The following is a 20,935-nucleotide window of genomic DNA, read 5'->3' as shown; positions in this document are numbered from 1 at the left end:
TGTCATTTTAAAATAGTTCTAATTCAAGTGGATGGCAGAGTCCATACCACAACTTGAACGATAACTGTAGCTGTGAACGATATCGTTTGGACCACTTTCAGTGCGATTTTATGAACGACAGAAACACTGACAACCAATCAAACCCATCAGAAGGACATCTGGGATGCAGTCGGTCTCATGCTCACCCTCGGAATCACGTCAGTGAGTTATATTATGAACGCAGATGATTATGAATCGCTATTGCTGGTGGGCGCTAGCTGGCATTACCTCTCAGGAAACAATGTCTAACAATAACTAATAATCTTGTCTCCTCAGTCATCTGATGCTTGAGGAAGGTCCATGACCGAAACGTTGCCTTTTTAATAATACAAGTTTTCTCTATTGAGCAAGTGAAGACGGTGTGCTTCTATATTACATACCTGAAAATCAGTTTTCTAAATAAATTATTTTGAAATTTGCTTTGGTTAAGCCCCTGGATTCACAGGTTTAAAACTAAAGGTTTGGATTGCAGGCCAGGCCGCAGCTGCAGAGGTTTGTTGACCCTCTGGTCTGGAATGATTTTTCTTCTGTGGTGTTTGGAAACACCAGAGCTCCACAGGAAAGCAAAAATGACCAATGACTGACTCAACGCCCTTGACCCCAAGGGACCTAGCAGTTCCAACATATAAACGTTAGGTTGAGCTCTGTAATTTTCGGCAGCTTGTGTTCCTTAATTTTCGTTTCTCGGTTTGGCGTCAGCCTCACTCATGTGCTCTCATGTAACGCTTATGGTAAAAGAGAAAGAAATTCACAATAAATCATCGGAAATTATGTTACGCTTCTTTGCACTCAATTTGTACCTTACACACACACAAAAAAAGACCACCAGAATGGTTTCCGACATGAATTACATGGTCTATTCTGGGTCGAGAGTAAAAACTGACTGTTCCACGTTTCATTTTTACTGTATGTTTCACACTGAAAATCCTTTGGTTTTTAGCACACCCTGATCACGTACTCCTATCAGTCTGTCATTACCTTTGGTGGATGCCGCGACGACTTCATGGTGGTCGTGAGCCAGCAGAGGGAGCCAGGAGTTGGGAAAAAGAGTGTGGAGAAGCTGGTGTTTGCAATGGCCAAACCTAAGGTAAGCTTTCCTGTTGTACATCTGGACAAATGTTCAGGCGGAGATTGATTTGTGGACAGTCTCAGACCTTCAAATGCTGAGCCAAGTTTCCGCTTTTCTGCAACGCTAGTCCAGGTCATTATTTATCACTTGGCTAGATGATCTAAGGCATTAGCAACTGAGGCGTTAAGTAAACCATGGGTTGGTGAAATCAGTTCTCAAACTGCTGAAGTGTTATGAGGGTTTTCTAATAACTGACAAAGATAAGCAAGAGAAAAGCTAACTTTAACTTTGTCTTTATTCAACCGTCATGAAATAGGATTACACTCAACTACCTTGGGCTAATGGAGAAAGCAGGTTGATCTTGTATATTGCAGACAATCTCAAAGGGGCCTTAGCACAGAGTCACGTTACTACAGAAGGACGTGCTAATAAGTTTGAGCACTAGGTCAGTTGCATTTCTAAAGGTTTTCACATCAGCTTTGAGAGATCCTGTGTGACCAAGTGTGCATTTCCCAGCTCCCCAGAATCAAATGAAACGAATATTAATAATGGCAAAGCTATTATCCCCAATTTGATCTTACCTGTCCTTCCCCTTCCCAGATCCTGGAATTGACTTTACTCATGGCGAGCTACATCAACCACTGGACCCCCATCCTGCCGTCTGCCTCCCACCACCAGTCCCAGGGCCACTGGGACGTAGACAGTCGGCACTTCCCCTCCATGAACTACACCACCAAGGGCCCAACACTACTGTGAACTGCATAAATGACCACCTCCTAAAGGTGCACCTTAGCGGCAGTAAAACTGTTAAACCACAGGGTATGACAGGGAGAGGACTGTACTCGTTAACACTCACGGACGGTATAGAAGAATGCGGCATCGTTTTACCCTCATTCACCTGGAGTGCAATGCATTGCATACAGGAGTTTTTTTTACATTTTGCAAAAGAGGAAACAGGAAATCATTTTCCTTTTTTTTTATTTTTTTTATTTTCCAGAATCTGTGGTATGTATGAAGATTTAGATTCAGAGATATTAATTCTCATTTGGTATGTATTTATTTCTACAACAAAAGGGTGATCCAACTCTGCTTCGTTTACTGTACATGAAGATCACTTTCTTCCTTAAAGATCAAGCCTTGGAAAAATGTTATTTAAAAGAGAACAGAGAGCCAAGGACTGGCTGCCACTTCTTGAACTTCCACTTGGCGAGAAGTCATTTTAGTAGCAGGCCACACCTCCCTGTCTTGCTTTTGCCCTGGCGTTCATCTATTCCAGTCTTCCAGACCTCAGCCTTTTTACTATGAAAAAGTAAAAATGTGTTGCTTTCATGCTCTTTCATACTTAATATGGAACGGGTGTGGTTGAAAATATCCCTTAGAAGTTAGAGGCTTTCGCATGGCATCGTCATTATGTCATTCATTGTGATTGATCACTGGTACGTGCTCCTCCATAGACTACCTGATGGAAGGGGATTTGCTACTTTATACTTTGTCATATGACCATGTTGCTTAATGAAAACACTAGATTTTCAGCTAATAATAATTAGTTATTTTGACACAGAAGTATAAATAATGCTTGAGCGGTACTGTATTATCGGAAAGGGACCTGTTGAAATTCACTGATACAGCATAGTGTGCATTAACACAAATTCTGTGTCTAGTTTTTCATACTTTCCAATTAGATTGTAATTGTAAATTGTAATTGTAGATGTAATCTGCATCTAATATTAATCTATTTGTATATTGTCGTCTTCATAACATTGAAGAAGAACTGTCCCATGATCATGGGCTTAATTGTGTCATTCCCATCATATGCATTTAGTCACAGTCATGCAAGCAGCCAGATCCAGGTCAAATTGTCAGACAATTCTTAGCATGTGTTTGAACCTACTGAGTAACAATTGAGTGGGGTATCCAGTACCACATCACAAGAAATCAGTTGAAAGTTATCAACCACAAGTACGCTACAGTGATTTTCATATTACTTTCCTCTGACGGTCTAAACTTTTCTGCCACTCAAACTGATGGTGTGGTAGCCTACTATACACCCGTTTGGCACTTTAGTAGGTTAAAAAATGTATCTGCAAAGGCTATTTGGCTCAAAGTCTACAACCAATATGGCAGGTGTCTAGGAAAGTTTAGTAGTGATATTTACATTACTAGTGTGAATGCGTTTTTTTTGTTAATTTGCTGTAGATAAAGAAGTGATAATTCCTTTGACAACACCAACATAGCCACTCACTAAGCCTTACCTTTTCAACAGAAAAGTCTAACTCACAGGCATTAACCACTTTAACCCTGGTGTCCAAATTTGGGCACAATAATAATAATAATTCAGCATTTTCTAAAATGTTTCGAAAATAGGTGATCAACAAGCTCACAACGCGCTGTATCAGGATGGGTTGTGAGCTTGTACATCAGCTATTTTCAAAATACTTTTTAAATGTTTTGTGGTTAAGTGTTTTAAGAGTGGACACAGAATAGAGCTACCAAAATGTTTTGATGACTTGAAATGTTTGGATAGAACCACTGTCTTGGTCATTTTCCTCTTAGTTATTTATTTAATTTCCAGCATTTTGGGGCTTTTGCTTAAAGGTATTGTTTTCCAGAATTGTCACAGTTATATTTAGAAAGTTACATGATTTTTGACTGTTTGCTTCATGTAGCAGAATAATTTAAGAGCAGACTATATTTGTTACTTTTATATGTGAAAGAGATTGTTTTGAGCAATAATGTTTGTAACGGTGGATGTGTACTGTATGTGTGTGACAATAAAATAGCTGGCACAATATTATCGTCTGCATTTGATTCGATTTTACTTTCTCAAACTATTCTAAACTTGTATTGTTATTTTATTTTCATCATTAGACAACCATGGGTGAACTTATACTTGGTTTCAATATCTATTTTTGTATAAAAATATATATTTCAGTCTAAATAAAAAAAAGAATTGCATAAAATATTTTCTAGTCTTGAGAAACTGAAATACCTCTGGAAGACAAGTTTCCACCAATGAGTGTAATTTACCCAGGAAACGCGCCGTTATGCAATTTAGTCTCATGGGAAAAAGAACACTTGTTTTACACTGTCATCATAACTTTTTTTAAAACTCATTACATCATAACATTAGGATTTACACTTGACGATGGTTATATTGTATACATGGTGTATCCAGTGTGTGAGTTTAGGGGGTTGCGAGCAGCTTTGACTTTCTGTCCAAACGGGTCAAAGTGGTAATGGCATTTTCCTGCCAAATTTGCGTTATAAATCATTCATTTTTATGGTTTGTCTGAAGCCCTTGTTCCGTAGCTGCTCTTTTATGAAATGAAATACTCATTATAGGCCTCAACGCTGACTCAGTGTGCACCTCCATCGCTCGTCAAAAAAACAAATAACTTCTCTAATTTTTCCATGGAGCAATGTGGCCCAGCCATAATGCTTTATAAGATTTTTAATCCACCTTGAATATTAATTTAAAGATTTCAGTGTGGCAACATGCACACATTGTTCCAAAACCTTGTTGTTTTTTCCTTCTTTTTCTGTTATTGTCAGATCACAGATATTCTTGCATTACAGCCAAATATTTCAAGATATGTCAAATGTCCTCATCTGTCTATCATCATATACCTAACGCAAAGCACAAAATGTGTGTGTGCAAGTACTTGATTGTATTTAATACACGCACAATTCAAGGTCAAAGTGTCTAATTGTTACATATTGTGTACAAGTATACATTTTGTTCTGGTTCCTCCCTCATATATTGTAGCAGCATACAAAATAACAGTAAGAAATAAAAACACACACACACACACACACACACACACACACACACTCTGTGTGTGTGTGTGTGTGTGTGTGTGTGTGTGTGTGTGTGTTTGTGTGTGTGTCGGTGCAGCTAGTTAACAGGCAAGTCTAATGTGATGATAGAGGGGGCCTACATTTTTTCAAGTATGAGGTTTGGTGCTCGAGTGTAATATGTAATTTGTTCCATTGATATACGTGTTCTTTGAGGAGATTTATCCATTGCTTAATGTTTATTGTATTTCTAGTTTTCCAGTTTAAAAGGATAGTTTTCTTGGCGATAGTTAAGGCAATGTTTTGTTCCAAAACCTCATTTAATCATAGTTTTGCAGGCTTTATATGTGAAAGTGATTTGAAAACTACGCTTATAGGGCAGTGTGTGTGTGCGTGTGTATGTGCGTGCGGTGCGTGTAATGTATTGTGTGTGTGTGTGTGTGTGTGTGTGTGTGTGTGTGTGTGTGTGTGTGTGTGTGTCAGAGAGAAACATAAAATGTATGTTTTTAGATCTTCAAAATGTTCACCTATATTCAATCTAAACTTTTCCTTAGCCTATGCAACTGACTATCTGAACATCTTCACCGGTCTTTAGATTAGATTTGGGTACAATGGTTTTAGATTTAAATATTGTATACTAGTTTGAAAATGGCACATTTCTCTCTAAAGATTACAGAATGCATTTTTTCTTAAGTTTGCAGAGCTGTATTCAAGAAATTACATTATTGGAGCATAAACACAAATGTATTGCATTACATGATTAGGCCTACTGTGCAGTATGTGTCAGACCAAGAAGTTCTGTGCAAGACTGTTTATGGTATTGGGATATGAGTTTGCCTACATGTAGCTAAAGAATCAGGTTTAATACCCTTATGATATTTCTATCTATATAATTCAGTAGTTTTATTTGGTCTGTTTATTCATTTTCAATGGGCTATTTCTAAGAAGAAATTCCTATTCCCCACTGGCCAATATGGCTATGGATTTCTTTTTATTTTTTTACCCATGTATACATTAGGTTTATGAAGAAGAAAATATAAATCATTTAGAGTATATGCCTACGCCTACTCACACAAATAAGAACGAAGTACTAAGTTAAGCAACCATGATACCGTATCAATTTACGCCTTGACCTTATAGTCTTGCAAGCCAGACATCCACAATCTTGACCTATAGGAGTGCACTCATGCATGTCCTACTCTAGTGGTGGAAAAAGTATTCACATTTTTTACTTAAGTAAAAGTATCAATACTGCAATGTAGAAATAGGCCACTCTGTTTACTGTTACAAGTGAAAGTGCGGAATTCAAAATGTACTTGAGTAAAAGCACAAAGGTATTGGCATCAGAATGTACTTAAAGTACCAAAAGTAGAAAGTACTCATTATGCAGAATGTCCCATTTTCACAATTTCATAATGTATACAAATCTATTATTGTTACATGGCCTTACCTAATCAATTCAAACAGTCTCATCCTCAAACAGGTCTGACAGGATACAGCTCAAAGCTATGTATTCTTTGCTTACGTAAAATGTTAAGTAGCCAATTTACCAGCCAATTTGTATAAATCCAGATACATTTCAGAATTTGGGCCTTGGGTTGGCGTATAATACATCACCACATATTTTCTGTTTTGAGTAGATACTGTCTGTATATGTAGCCTACTTGTGTACAATGAATTACAAATATTATTAATTGTTTTACATTGTGATTTCGAATAGTTTGGAAAGCGTCTGGTCTGGCATGCTGGTCATGTCGAGCTTTGTCCTACTTGCAGGTCAATTTCTCTGGGTAATTTGCATAATGTATAATTTGCTTGCTCTTTACAGCACGAGTTTTGTGAAGCAACTGTTTTGGAGTAACTGACACCATAGCAGCCTCGTTGCTACACTGGTACCACAGACAGCACTCGGAAAGATATCGCTGCGACTCTCTCTACACAGCGTGGAGGCAGCGACTGAACAGCGACCAGCTGCCCTGTATATCCGATCTAAGTAGTCTCTAAACCAGTGACACAAGATACACTCACTTTCACATTGAGTCATTGAAAGACAGGGTGGGTTTTTATTCCTTGGGACCAATGCTTTACTATAAACTGTATACGTGTGTCGCTATACCACTCCTTTGTAGTGCCAATGTTTAGACTTTTTTAATGTTTGCTGCTTACAGGCAACTCATTGGAAAGTTCCAACATGACGACCAAAAAACCCGGAGGTTTACTACGGGAAGCATCTCATCAGATAATGGCCGGCGGATCCGCAGGTACGTTCTGTTTTTAATCCGTTCCGTTTGAAACAAGTGATATCATTACGTTCTAGGCGATAGTAAAGTAAATAAGTTCTGAAGGTAGCCTGGCTAACTTGGTGTTCACTCTCCATTTCGACATCTCACCACTCCGACTAGTGGCTTCCGCGTGCGGTTAGGGTTAGGGTTAGGGTTAGGTATAGGGTTCGTCAACGTCGGAAAGGCGACATGTCGGAAAGGAGAAATGCACCCGGCTAACTTAGTAGCCAATAGAGTACAAGAGTCCGTTTGGGAATCCACCCCCCACGTTGAATTCAAGTCTAAACTATGTCAACAGTGTTGCGATGTAAGTTCAGAAGGTTCCTGTGCTCTGCTGTATGTGTGAACAAGGCAACCGCTGAACCGCGCCGGTTCATCGAACACTCGACTCGAGCATTATTAATGATATTAATGATCACCCTCGAGTCGCTCCCTGCCGGAATGTGTCTGTAAATGGAACCTCCAGAAAACGTTCCCGCAACGTTTGGTTCCGCTTTCCCCTGTTTCCCTCTCCCTGTCCAGCGAAAAGGCAAACAAGTGGTCAATTATTGTGAAGTCCTGCAATTTAACTACATAAGTATGGACATTGTCACCAGTGGTGGAAAGTAACTAAGTACATGTACTCAAGTACTGTACTTAACTAACATTTTGAGGTATTTGTACTTTACTTGATTATTTCCAATTTCCAATACTTTTACTTCTAGTCCTCTACATTTCAGAGGCAAATATTGTACTTTTACTCCACTAAAATTATTTGAAAACTTAAGTTACTTTTCAGATATAAATTATGATATTATAAAACATACATTAACCACTTTAGCCCTATTTTATACATAGGCTATTTTCAAACATTTTTGTACTTTTACTTTTGGTACTTTAAGTACATTTTGATGCCAATACTTCTGTACTTTTACTCAAGTAAATTTAGAATTCCGGACTTTTACTTGTAATAGAGTACTTCTACAGTGCAGTATTGATACTTTTACTTAAGTAAAACATTTGAGTACTTTTTCCACCACTGCCTGCAATTTAACTAAATAAGTATGGACATTGACACATGTTGTATGTTTGAGATCCTTCTCATTGTAACATATCCGTTTTAGAATTGTTTAAATTAGTTTGTAAACAGCTGTGTTTTGTGTTCCTCCTTGCACCCTTCTGGAGGGTGGAGCCACACATGTCAAAGCCAACATTTACATCTGCAGTTTCTGTTAATGTGTGGCTATTGGTCTCAGGTTTCAGCTACACTGCCCTACAAACAGTGATGCTATGCTCATTTGAGAAGTGGTTGCACTCTCTATTTTAATGACGTGACGCGCACGTCGCTTAACACCTACAGTACAGGTCACACAATGGACAATTGATATGCATATAGGCTAATTCCTATGTTAATGTACCGCGTGAGTCGGGAGCCTTTGTAAACTTTGATGAAGTGTGAATTTAAAGTAGTTTTAAATCTATGCGTGTGCCTGCACGTCCCCCTGGCCAAATAAGTGGTTGCACGGCGTGCAACCGCGTCCACTGAGCATTGCACCCCTGCCTACAAAGCCAAAGTGCAGTAACTACGTTTTTGGACACACCGACTTATTTGTTTATCCCAAAGGTCAAATTAGCCTTCTTGATTTTGGGGGATAAACAATTACCTCAAGAACAGATATACAATTCCTTTAATATCACTTAAGTTATATGCCGATACCTCATTTGGCTGACCAGTTGAAACACTTTTAAACCAATTTATCAGTAAAAAAAAAATCACACCTGTGTGAAGGTAGCGGCGCCTTTGATATATTTTGTCATAGATATGTGTTTCTACTAGAGAAACAATATTAAATCTCTGTAAATTTATTTCAAGGCTTCCAGTGGCACTAAATAGTGCCACTAACCCTAACCCTAATAAACCTTGACATCATAGTGATGTCATGAATAGTCCCCTTGCCTGACAAATCAGAACCTTGTCCTTGACGGGCCTGACCAATCAGAACCTTGACGGGCCTGACCAATCAGAACCTTGACGGGCCTGACCAATCAGAACGTTGACGGACCTGACCAATCAGAACGTTGACGGACCTGACCAATCAGAACCTTGGCGAGCCTGACCAATCAGAACGTTGACGCAAAAGCCAGGTATAGAGGGCTAATATCCGCTCTATACCTAAAGGTATAGATCTCTATACCTAAAGGTATAGAGCGGCTAGCGCCGCTAAAAACTAAATTGCAGGGGAAAGCGGAACCAAATCGTAGTTACTGCAGTACATATCACTACCAATAGGTTAGGGGTGGAGTTTAGAAGCCATTGTTCACACCTCTTACCTGACTGCCAGACAGTAGCCTAGTGTGGAAAAACTTCACAAACTTTGAGAGCCCTTTACTCAGATTCTTGGTTAGAGGTTTAACAGCATTCAAATAAGCATATCTTATTCAAATAGTTTCCTGATTTCAATGAATGACACATAATTTGAAAGCTTACATTCTGTACTTTCATAAGCTGAAAAATGATCAAAGCCCCCTTGTTTCTCAAACCATTGTACTTGATACTGTATATATCAAGTGTAGAACCTGACTATGTAGTTCACTCGACTCCTGTTTGCCAGGAGAGAGCGAGTGGTGGAGAGAAAGGACTTGTGTGAGACGAGAGAGAAACATCCTCCTCTCTCACAATAAATGATATTCTAAACCTATGAGAGCTGGGCCTAAATCATATTTACTGAATTGTAATTAGTAGATATATATATACACCCAATACCATTCACAATACAAGTCATAATTGTGAGTCATTCACTGCCTGAATTATTTCTGGCCGCGTTTGCCCACTGCCAAGATTTTTAATTGAAAAAAAAAAAGTACTCAGGAGCCGAGATACAGAATTTTTAAGTTTAAAGTTAACAAGGAAGTGGATGGGAGTCTAGATCTTCGAAAAATCATATCTCCTTGGTCTTTTGGGTCTTTTTTATTTATTTATTTTTTTAAAGTCGTTTTAGTCGTTCTAGGCAGGCATGGCTTATGGGACAGAAGTCGTTTTAGTCGTTCTAGGCAGGGAATTAGTTAATTAAGTAAAAATGATGACTAGTTTTCATGAGCCAAGTCAATCAAGCCAATTGAGATACTACTAAGACTATAGTTATTGAGTCAAAATCATTTAGTCATAATTTAACACAAACATGATAAGAGAGCTCTCTTTTATGAACAGCATACAACTGCATGTATGTGGTATGGCTAGATTGTGGACTGGCTGTGTGAGAAATAAATGATGAATATATAGTGTGTAAATTGTAACACTTAACACCTTTCTCAACTAAATCTACAGTATATGCCTAGTGTCTGAAAATACGTTCATTGCAAAAAGGTATATATCAATAAAGCAGTCAATCAACCAGTCAGTTACATTACATTACATATTAATAAACATTTGCACAAAAACAATGTTATTGAATCTTAATCTCACTTTATGGAACATACGAGTGACCAGAGCTATGTGAAAACATTATTGTGATAGCACAAAGACATTTATTAATTGTATTTACTTGTTATCTCTTTCTCAAGCAAGACCTGGTCATCTTAAATACAACAAACAGACAAGAAAAGGAAAGACAATTGATAGGGATTGAGGCCAATTAGACCGGAAAGTAATAGCCAGAAAGTAATAGCCAGCACTCCGTCAGTCCTTCAGGAACTTTTAATTCATAGACGCACGGACAGCAATGAGCATACACAGATGCGTTTCGGCGTCAAGCCTTCCTCAGCGTGTATCATTATTATAGACATTAGCATGTCTATAACTTTAGCAGATATGGTAATGAAAGCCGGCAGTTTCAGAGTTTATTGAAGTCCATTCCGGGAAGAGGGAGCAGAGTACACAAAAGCCATTTCCCCAAACTCGAGTTTTTCGAGTTTTGGGTACTGAGGCATGTAAATAGTCCTGTGATCGTAAGAGGGGGTTGATGTGATAGTGAAGTATGAACCAAGATAAAGGGAGTTGACCAATGTTTTCTTTATAGATGAAGGTGTATCCGTATAAAGCAGCTTGTGGTCAGTCAGGGACGGCCACTTGACTTTAGCATGCAGAATGCAATGATGGGAAAGTGATCTGTAACCGGTAATACATCTTAATACACCATGGTAAACAGTGTCCAACATGTGTAATGAGGTGGAACAGGCATTCCTACATAAAACATCACCATAATCTAATACTAGTAAAGTATTTTTGCCTCAGGAGAAAAGCACAACTTGTTTCTGAAATAGAAACCCACTGCTTTAAGTTTCTTAACCAGATATTGTGGTTAAAAGGCAAACATTCTTCAATTATCAATTTATTGAGCTACATAACCAAACCACCATGCGGTCTGTTCTGTCCTTGGATTAATGACTCCTACTCATGACTCTGGCACTTTTGCTCATAGACTACTGGGATGTACACTGGTCACTGGTATCATAATTAGAGGCCTGCTGTAAAAGTAATGTTTAATGTGGATAGATTGTATATTCCCCATTACATTCACTGTAGATTGACTGTACATAGTTATCCATACTGCCACTGTGTAGCTGGTTAACGCTTTACACATGCACACACACACACACACACACACACACACACACACACACACACACACACACACACACACACACACACACACACACAGACACAGACACAGACACACACAGACACACACACACACACACACACACACACACACAAATTACTTGACTGCTTGTTTCTTTTTTAGTTTTTTGTACTTTCTCTGTCTGTCCTGCGTTTCATGCCTACTGCAGTGCTGCTATGACTGAATTTGTCTGTCTGTCTGTCTGTCTGTCTGTCTGTCTGTCTGTAGTCTTAATTACCTTGCAATGTGTGTATAGAGGCAAGACTATTGTTTTGGACTTGGTTTACTCCAGATGTAAAACAAGCTTTATTTGCTGAAGTTGGCATCCTATTTATTCTATTCTATTTAAAAGCATTTAGCAAAATTTCCAGAGCCTTGTATTGTACAATATATCATAATATATCATAAATACTCTATGAGGCTTTCAAGTTAGAGAAGCTGGCTTGTCGGTCTGGAAGGTTGTTAGTTTGAATCCCTAGGCCAGCTGAAAAAGCACCATCTAGTACAGGATGAGTAGTATTTCCTTTGCCATTGAGCACGAAGCTGTTTGGGTCCTTCCATCTGCCTGTGTAACTACTTTATGACATCACATTGACAGCCATGCTGAAAAAAGCATGTACGCATGCATGCATGCATGCATGCATGCTTTGCAATACCGGCCTCTTTGATTCATGGAGGTTTAAAAAGGACTTGACAACGTTATACCATAGTATGGTTGAAAAGTCTCAATTATGACTCATCTCATAATTGTATTGCATGTAATTATTATGTATTACACTTCACAGTCATGATTTTACTTGCTTACTCCGTTTATAGCTTCCTCTGTTCTGTACAATCACATCCTGACATATTCCTCTACATTTACATTACTGTACATAACACGATGTTGTCAGGGTCTGGAGATGAGCATATACAATACATGTTAAAGTGTGAATGCCAAATGATTCATGCTCTTGAAAAAACGATACACAATAAAATTATAATCTCATAACAGAATACAAACATGATCTTCCTATTAACTTTGACAATTAAAAAACAATGTGATTGAACATTAATAACGTCACTTGTGATGTCTTTCTTTTATGACGGCACATACTCTATGTTATAAAAGCCTTTCTTTTATAGTACTACACATTAAAGAAAGGCTGTAATCTTTGATGTCATAAAAAGACGAAAGCGGAGCAGTTCTACTAATGATGAGTTGGAGAATAACTTAATGACATCATACTGTCTATTTCAGTGATTCCATTCAAATAAGCCTTGTTTTGATGTGCAGTAGTACTAACGGCTAAGTAGAATTAAATGTGCATGTTTCTTCCCATATAATGATGACCTAGATGATATTATTTTGTACAGTACAAAAATATTGTATTGATTACAAAATCATAATATCTTATAATATTTTTTGTCTCTGGGGCCAGTATTTAAAGACCAATGCAGAAGCCTTCAGAAACACTAAACTGTCAGAGTATCATGATTCATACAGGGTGCTGCACAGATACATATAAATCTATTCTTATTGAAATACAGGATCTGTGTTTCGTAGTTACTATAAGTGAATTTGTCATATGTGAGTGGGAAAGGCAACATTGTAATTGTTTGTCAGAATGGCTTGCAGACAACACAGACATAACAAATGTGTTTGTTTGTTTGGTAAGCACACTGTATCTTGGTTCAGTGTTTAATGCAACATACAAATGGACCGAGCATGATTCATTTGATACTGTTCTGAGATAAAGGCATTGACATAAACAAGCAAGTAACTTAAACAGTTTATACATTTTCATTATGAAGTCCGCAGTCAGAACTGTTCTCCTCCTGTCATTTTAATAGGAACGAGTATTGTGTGTACTCTGGCAATGCCGCCTGTTTTTCTGTGTTTTGCCTGTGTTGTATGTACTACTAGGCCACTCTGCTCCCACCCGTTAGTGAAGAATCCTCAAACCTTATCCAGTATGTCCTTTCAAAGAAATGGATCACATCACACCAATCCACCGCCATACCCTGCCTAGAGTACAGCTTGGTCCTGTGACACAAGCAGTAGCCTAACTCGCTAAGAAACTACTATCTTATAATGTGAAGTGTCTCCGACTCAGTTTGCGTCAACAATTACTAGTAAATACAGAATTCCACAATACTGCCCTAGCTCCATGCACCAATCCACCCACTAACGCCAACTCAGCCCATGTACCGACCCACCCACCACCGCCTATCCTAGCCCCATGCACCGACTCAGCCACCACTACCCAGCCTATAGCACCATGCACCGATCCACCCACCACTACCTGAGGGGGCTTGTGTCTACCGTCACCCTGGATGTAACCTTTTGGGAGGCGCCCCATGTCAGTTACTCAACAGGCACAGGGCAGAAAATCTTGAATCTTGAAAAAAACAAAAATCATAAAATACTTTGCCCCCAGTAGAATGACCTCAGTGTTTCCCCTCACCTGCACTCGGCCTCAGTCCTCTCCAGATCCAAGTTCTCTCTGGGGTGTTGTTATTGTTGTGTGTCTTGATTCAGTGTTAACAAGGATGGAGGGAGACCAGTGTTAATTTATGTGTGACCCGGTCACAGATTTTGAGGAGGGGGGCACGGGGGTTTTCTGCTGTCTGGACAAGCTGCAGTTTATTTTTACCGTTGGAGAGACCAGTGGTGCACTGCTTCAGCGCCACCTCCTTTTGTAAGGATTGGCTGTTAGGCACTAGTTCTTTCTCTTGTTGGATGAAGGTTTACAGTCACAAGACTGTTATGTTTCAGTCCCTCTGCAATATGCTGTGTGTGTGTGTGTGTGTGTGTGTGTGTGTGTGTGTGTGTGTGTGTGTGTGTGTGTGTGTGTGTGTGTGTGTGTGTGTGTGTGTGTGTGTGTGTGTGTGTGTGTGTGTGTGTGTGTGTGTGTGTTTCTTTACATTTGAGTGTAATTGTCATGTTGTACATGTGTTGTACAAAACATGTTGTGTTTTGAAGGTCATGCTTAAAACACAAGTGAATAATGTAGTCTGTTTTTATAGCCCTTCAGTTTCATATAATATTCATGTTTGCCACCACAAGGGGGAAGCAGTGGCTTACTGTTTGTCTGTATGCTAAATAGCAGTGGGTGTTTCTTGTCAGCAATGACTTTTGCATGCTAATTGGTAGAAAGTATTGGGATATTATTGGGCTTCCTTTTTATATTGTGATTTATAAAAATAACAATAAAGAAGGCTATGTAGGATGTGGGATATGAGAAATATGTATTTAATGTCAAATACTGGAAAAGTAAGTCACATAGAGAAGGACATGATCAGTGTTTATTATATGAATAAACTAATACATTCAAAATATGTAAACAATTGTAAATATATAAATTCATGCTTAAATATCCATTAATGTTACTTAATTTACATTGTAAATAGCTTGAATGTGTAGTTTTTCGTCATTCCTAACCAAATATCCTGTTTTTCAATTCTTTGAGTAAATTGATACCTCGGTAGCAAATGGAGTGTGACGACAAGAGACAGACGGCGTAGAGTATGATTGGGTTCTCTGTGTCGCACTGTCAGAACTTCATTCAAATTACACTCCAACTCTCTTGATTTAATTGGTTTTAAACAGTGAGTCTAAGATTAGGCGGGATAGAACAAATAAAGCCACTTAGCTTAAATGAAGTGAAGGAAGTAAAGAGCGAGAGAAAATCAAATAAATAAAGTCAAACAAAGCGGGGGGAACTTCATGAAGATTATTCACTGACCGAGATGCCCATTACAAACGACTGTTTCCTCTCCCAGCTTCGATTGGCTGCCACAATCAGAGCCGAATTAGGCCTAATATTTATTTCCAGAAACAATTGTACATGTTTTAGCGGGGCTTTGATTGAACTCCCGGCGGACATGTTGTAGACAGATGTTTAGATGACCTCATGTTTGAAGTAATGTTGATTTTGGAAGGGGGGGGGGGCTTTGCCGACGTCTCTCTAAATCAGATCCCCCCCGCCTCTCCCATCCTCGCAAGCAGCCCCCACCCCCTACACACACACACACACACACACACACACACACACACACACACACACACACACACACACACACACACACACACACACACACACACACACACACACACACACACACACACACACACACACACACACACGTGTCTCTCTCTCTCCTCTTCTCTCTCTCTCACACACACACACACACACACACGTCTCTCACATACTGTAGACGCACGCACGCACACGCACACACACACACACACACACACACACACACACACACACACACACACACACACACACACACACACACACACACACACACACACACACACACACACACACACACACACGCACACCCTGCTAGACTGTGTGTCTCAGTCTGGGAGGGCAGGCGAAGGCACATCCCTCATATTTAATGTGTGCTTTGGCTCAGAGGAGTCATTTACATTTTTGACAGACAGATGTCCGTGGGGTTTGTGGATGGCTTGGTTAAAATGAAGCATGCTAGTGCTGAAGGATGGCTACTTAACCGGACACATCTGTATTTGGTTCTTGATGCTTCGCTCTCCCCATACGTGTCTCCTTTAAAACCAGGCAGAGTATCTGCCATCGCGGCTGTCCTGACAGATTTTCAAGCAGTCAAGGAAATTACATTGATTATTAGAAGCTCATGGGTACACAGTAAAATCCTCAGTGATCATTTCACTCTGACATTGTACAAATTAGTTAATCTGTTCAATGTATAAATGAACATGGATTTGTTTTGTTTTTCGTTTCTTCAGTGAGTGGTGGCATATTTTTTTTTTATAGAACAGATGTCAGATATTACATTTGGAAAGGGGTTTATTCTGTTCTTATACTCTTTGAAGAAATGGCATGCTACTAGAGTGTAGCTATCATTACTATAGCCTCCCCCCTCATTTAATTTGGTGCAGGGGGAAAATAGATCTCAACAGCAAATGTTTAAGAAAATAAACAAAACAAAACAAAACAAGATTTATTATCTCCTTCAGCTAATTACCGTTCTCAGGAAATGTGAAGGATCACAATGTCAAAGGGAATCAGTGGACTGTGACCAGGCATGAAGTGAAAAGGTAATTTATGTAGCACGGGATGCCATACTTCCTTAAATAGATTGATACATCCAACAGGTAGACACATAGGCTACTAAAGCGGCAATGATGGCAAAATAATGGATGGTTTGGCGTACTATTTGTGGCATCGTACTGGTTACGGGTTGACATATTTTAATAGGCTTTAAATTGCTCTCATGGCTGAAATTAATCTTATACTGAAGCAGGTAAGGCCCAATAAAAATGAGGAAAATGCCTATGGTGAGTACCACTTATAGAAGAGGAAAATAGATCATTGTTATGGGGACCAGTGGGCATTCGAAGACTTATTTTGCTCAAGTTTATATGTTACACATGTTTACCTCAAATCATGCTTTACTCTAACTAAACTTAATTTGTCTGCAATCTGTGGCAATCTCGTACTATATTTGGCCGTCTTCCTATGCTACAAACAGCATTAGGCAATGTTTAATACAACCATACAAAGTGAAATCCTCAGTGTTAATGTATCCATTTGTACACTCAGAGTTAAGAGTTGCATTCTGGAACTTTTAAAAACGGTATAAATGTTATTTTAACCAATAGGTGTAATATGTTAATACACAATAGGCCTATTATAGCTAGCACATCTGCATGGAGGTTTCCCTACTTTTCCATTGAGAAATTTAGTCATGACACCATGAAGATTCCATCTTGGAAGAGCAGTAGGAGTTTGCTCTCCCACATGGGAGAGCTGGGTTCAAATCTCTGATAGGCTATGAAATTTACACATTGCAGCTTTAGCACTGAAGATGTTTTCAGTTCATAGGAATACCTTAATCAGCAGATTGTGCAGAGGGTAAGGCTTTTGAGGAGATCTGGCTTTGTCAGGGACTGTGATGTATGACCCTCAGCCACGCTCGCGACGTTATCTTAATGACATGATTTATGAAAGTGGGGGACTGGAGTAAGCCAAGTGTGGGAGACCGCTGTTAACCCACTGAGGGATCTTGAAACCCCTTCCTGACTGGACGCCACACAATACCCGCGCATGCACGTTCACGGTGCGCGCACCAATGCGCGTGTGCACTTGCAGTCTCTTTGAACCCTTCGCTCAGGCGCAGCTATACACACACACAAGACATCCATCATGTATGTAAAGGTCGTTGAGCAATAATAACAATAATTATACTGTTATGGTAAGAGCGGAATCAGGAGGATAATTATGATTGTTCAACATGGGAGGCTTTTCCCTGGATCATTGCCGCCTCGTTCTGAAAAGGCAATTATTAAAACCAGGGCAACGCAGGAAGTTCACTGTGACTGCTTTGAGACTGCAGCAGTAGGGGGCATACATGGTTACTGTACACATCAATAACATAAGACTTTTTTTGTGTTCACACGTTTGCGTGACTACAGATCACATGTAACATAATGCCAGAACTTTTCAAACAACCCACCCCTGCCCCCACCTCCACCCCACGCAGCCACTTTATATTTGACCAATAACCATTCCAGTAATACTAATCTCTAATGGAAAAGGATACTTTTAGGACCCATGCTAAATGAGGAAGAGGACAGATGCAAAGCAAACACTGAGATCATTCACAAATTCCATGGCAATAGAAAAGTGAAGGCATACATAGTACAGCACATGGCAACAATAATATAACTGGGAAGGAAATCAGCTAAACAAGCTATGCTTAATTGAGCACTTAGACTAAGTAGTCAAGGGGCAAAGAGAGAGTGACCTTGTAAGAAAATGAAAGTTTACAGTTGCTGGACTGGACTTTATGCGTGAGCACACTTTAAAATCCTTAGTTTTAATCGAACTCAGAAGAGTGTACAAATGGAACCAAATGGACCCACAAGGGTACATTTTTGTACTCTTCAGAGTTAAATTTACACGGATTTTACTCTGTGCGTGTGAGAGGGAGTGTGTGTGCATGCGTGTGCCCACTTGCATACAATAAGTGTAACTGTGTCCATAACTATCGTGTGTGTGCGTGTGTGTGTGCGTGTGTGTGTGCGTGTACGTGTGTGTGTGTGCGCGTGCGTGTGTGTGTGTGTGTGTGTGTGTGTGTGTGTGTGTGTGTGTGTGTGTGTGTGTGTGTGTGTGTGTGTGTGTGTGTGTGTGTGTGTGTGTGTGTGTGTGTGTGTGTGTGTGTGTGTGTGTGTGTGTGTGTGTGTGTGTGTGTGTGTGTGCGCGCGCATATTTGTTTGAATGTGTACGCGTGTCTTACACACACATCTGGGTTTTGTTTTCTTGCCAGGAAAATGGCTATATTGGTGTGTTTGTTTGTGTGTGTGTGTATACATGCATATGTGTGTAAACTCACGCGTTGCTATAGTTTTGAGTCCAGCCCTGTGTTTACAAACCTCCTAATTAAGTTATACAATAGAAACTGGACCTTTGACTGGATGGCCACTGTCTGCAAGCTCATCATCTCAGTTTAGTTCTGTTTTACCGGTACACTGATAAAAAAGAATAGCTTGTGGCTTCATTCTCCGCTCTATGAATACGAGCACTGAAGATGGTCAGCTGACCAAAATGCAGCCCCCCCCCATCTTCATGTCAGGGAGTTATTTTTTATTTATGTATTTCTTTCTCCATCAGAAGACTAAGGGTACTGGCATGTCCTCTGCCTGTCCTCTGCTGCCTTGTTCTTCATCAACATTGACATGTTAAAGTGTTGAAAAGACCCGAATAGGGGGGGCATTTAACCTCCTGCCCTCGCATATAGCCGCGCTCGCTGGTACACAGTAAAATCCTCAGTGTGAATTTAACTCTGAGAGTGTACAAAATGGAACCAAATGGACCCGCAAGGGAGTATGATCATTTGGTTCCATCTGTATACTCTCGGAGTTACGAATGCATAAATGAACACCAAGTATTTTCCTGTGTGGTTGTAGGTGAGTCACATGGTCCAGCAGCTGTGGTAGACATGAACTACTGTACGGTCTCCTAATGGTGATTTTTCAGGCTCACCGCTTTCTGATCCGTTGTTTAATAGTTTTCATTGCGTTCCCTAGAAAATCTCCCAAAAGTCAAGGCCAAGTCAAACCTCATGTTATTTCAACCGAATTTGATACATGATTCAAGAGTTCAGATAATTACAAACCCTGCCGTGCTTCTGCTGTAAGCGCTGAAATATAAATAAACATAATAAGCACTGTCAAAAAAACAAAAACAACACAAAAAAACATCGGACTTCGAACCTAAAAACCCTGAATTACAGTACATGGCAGTTTCCATATGTGTGTCTATGTCCGTGTACTCTTTGCCTGTTTATGTGTGCGTGTGTATGCACGCGCGCACACACATCAACATGCATGTGTGTGCATGTGTGCCGGTGCGTCTGCCTTGTGATTCTCTGGATGAGCTGGAAGCTTATAACACAGGTTTTTACAGTAAGCTCCAGCCAAGAGCTGTAATTCTGTCTTCCCTTTTAGCTCTCCCTATAGCAGAGAGAGACAGACAGGCTGCCGCACCCCCCTGGGCTAACTCTATCAAGATGAACAACATTGGGGCCAGTGCAGTAATCATAATGTGATTTGTTGTGCTCTTGAGCCAATTTGTGTCCTTACTGGAGGAAATATCCCGAGCTTGGTGGCCCAAACAAGAATGTCCTGGGACAGAGCTTTATTTAGGGAAGCGCAGATTCATAGACACTTTAGAATAATTTCTAATCTGGAGTTGGGTAGAGTCTGACATGCTTTCTGGAGGAGGACATTGGCAGAGGGAGAAGCAAAATATGATAATGAGAAACAAAAGCGAAGAGAGGGTCTTGTTTGGAATGTGTTTACTGTTTTCATTATCCTTGTGAAAGCGGAGAGTCCTGCAGTGAAATCAAAGCAGACGCAAATGTCACAATCATGAAAGTGCACATAAAGGACAGCGATAGATATGCAACAATTCTCTTTATTGTGTTTGAAATAGGAGCAATTATGCACTGGAACAAAGATATGAAATAAGTCGTTGGGTCATGGAAAAGAGCAGTTTGTGGTTTCTCGTACTGTCCCTAGTTCTCATGCATTCTTGTGCAGGGCTGCAACCCTGACGAGAAGGAGAGAAAAAACTTGTACCTACAGTATACTGTATGTACTACATTTGTCTGGTTTTAAT

At 39.7% G+C, this 20,935-nt stretch overlaps 2 protein-coding genes across 4 annotated transcripts in view; both read left to right on the top strand.

The window, feature by feature from the left end:
* plekhh1 (pleckstrin homology domain containing, family H (with MyTH4 domain) member 1) overlaps positions 1-3,891 on the top strand; it is a 49,836-nt gene extending 45,945 nt beyond the window's left edge. For all 3 annotated transcript variants that reach the window (XM_084044010.1, XM_084044012.1, XM_084044011.1), the window contains 2 exons: positions 980-1,126; positions 1,709-3,891. In XM_084044010.1, the coding sequence (XP_083900136.1) occupies positions 980-1,126; positions 1,709-1,864 (303 nt within the window). In that variant the 3' untranslated portion in view covers positions 1,865-3,891. The remainder of the gene's footprint in view (positions 1-979; positions 1,127-1,708) is intronic.
* Positions 3,892-6,823: 2,932 nt separating this feature from the next.
* The window catches only part of slc25a21 (solute carrier family 25 member 21), a 129,442-nt gene continuing 115,330 nt past the window's right edge, over positions 6,824-20,935 (top strand). Inside the window, exons 1-2 of the mRNA XM_084045750.1 lie at positions 6,824-6,958; positions 7,072-7,164. Coding sequence (XP_083901876.1) covers positions 7,095-7,164 — 70 coding nt within the window. The 5' untranslated portion in view covers positions 6,824-6,958; positions 7,072-7,094. The remainder of the gene's footprint in view (positions 6,959-7,071; positions 7,165-20,935) is intronic.

The sequence above is a fragment of the Gymnoscopelus microlampas genome (genome assembly GCF_963454915.1).
Source record: "Gymnoscopelus microlampas genome assembly, chromosome: 20".
Classification (NCBI taxonomy): Eukaryota; Metazoa; Chordata; class Actinopteri; order Myctophiformes; family Myctophidae; genus Gymnoscopelus; species Gymnoscopelus microlampas.
This window is presented reverse-complemented; position numbering and strand designations above follow the sequence as displayed.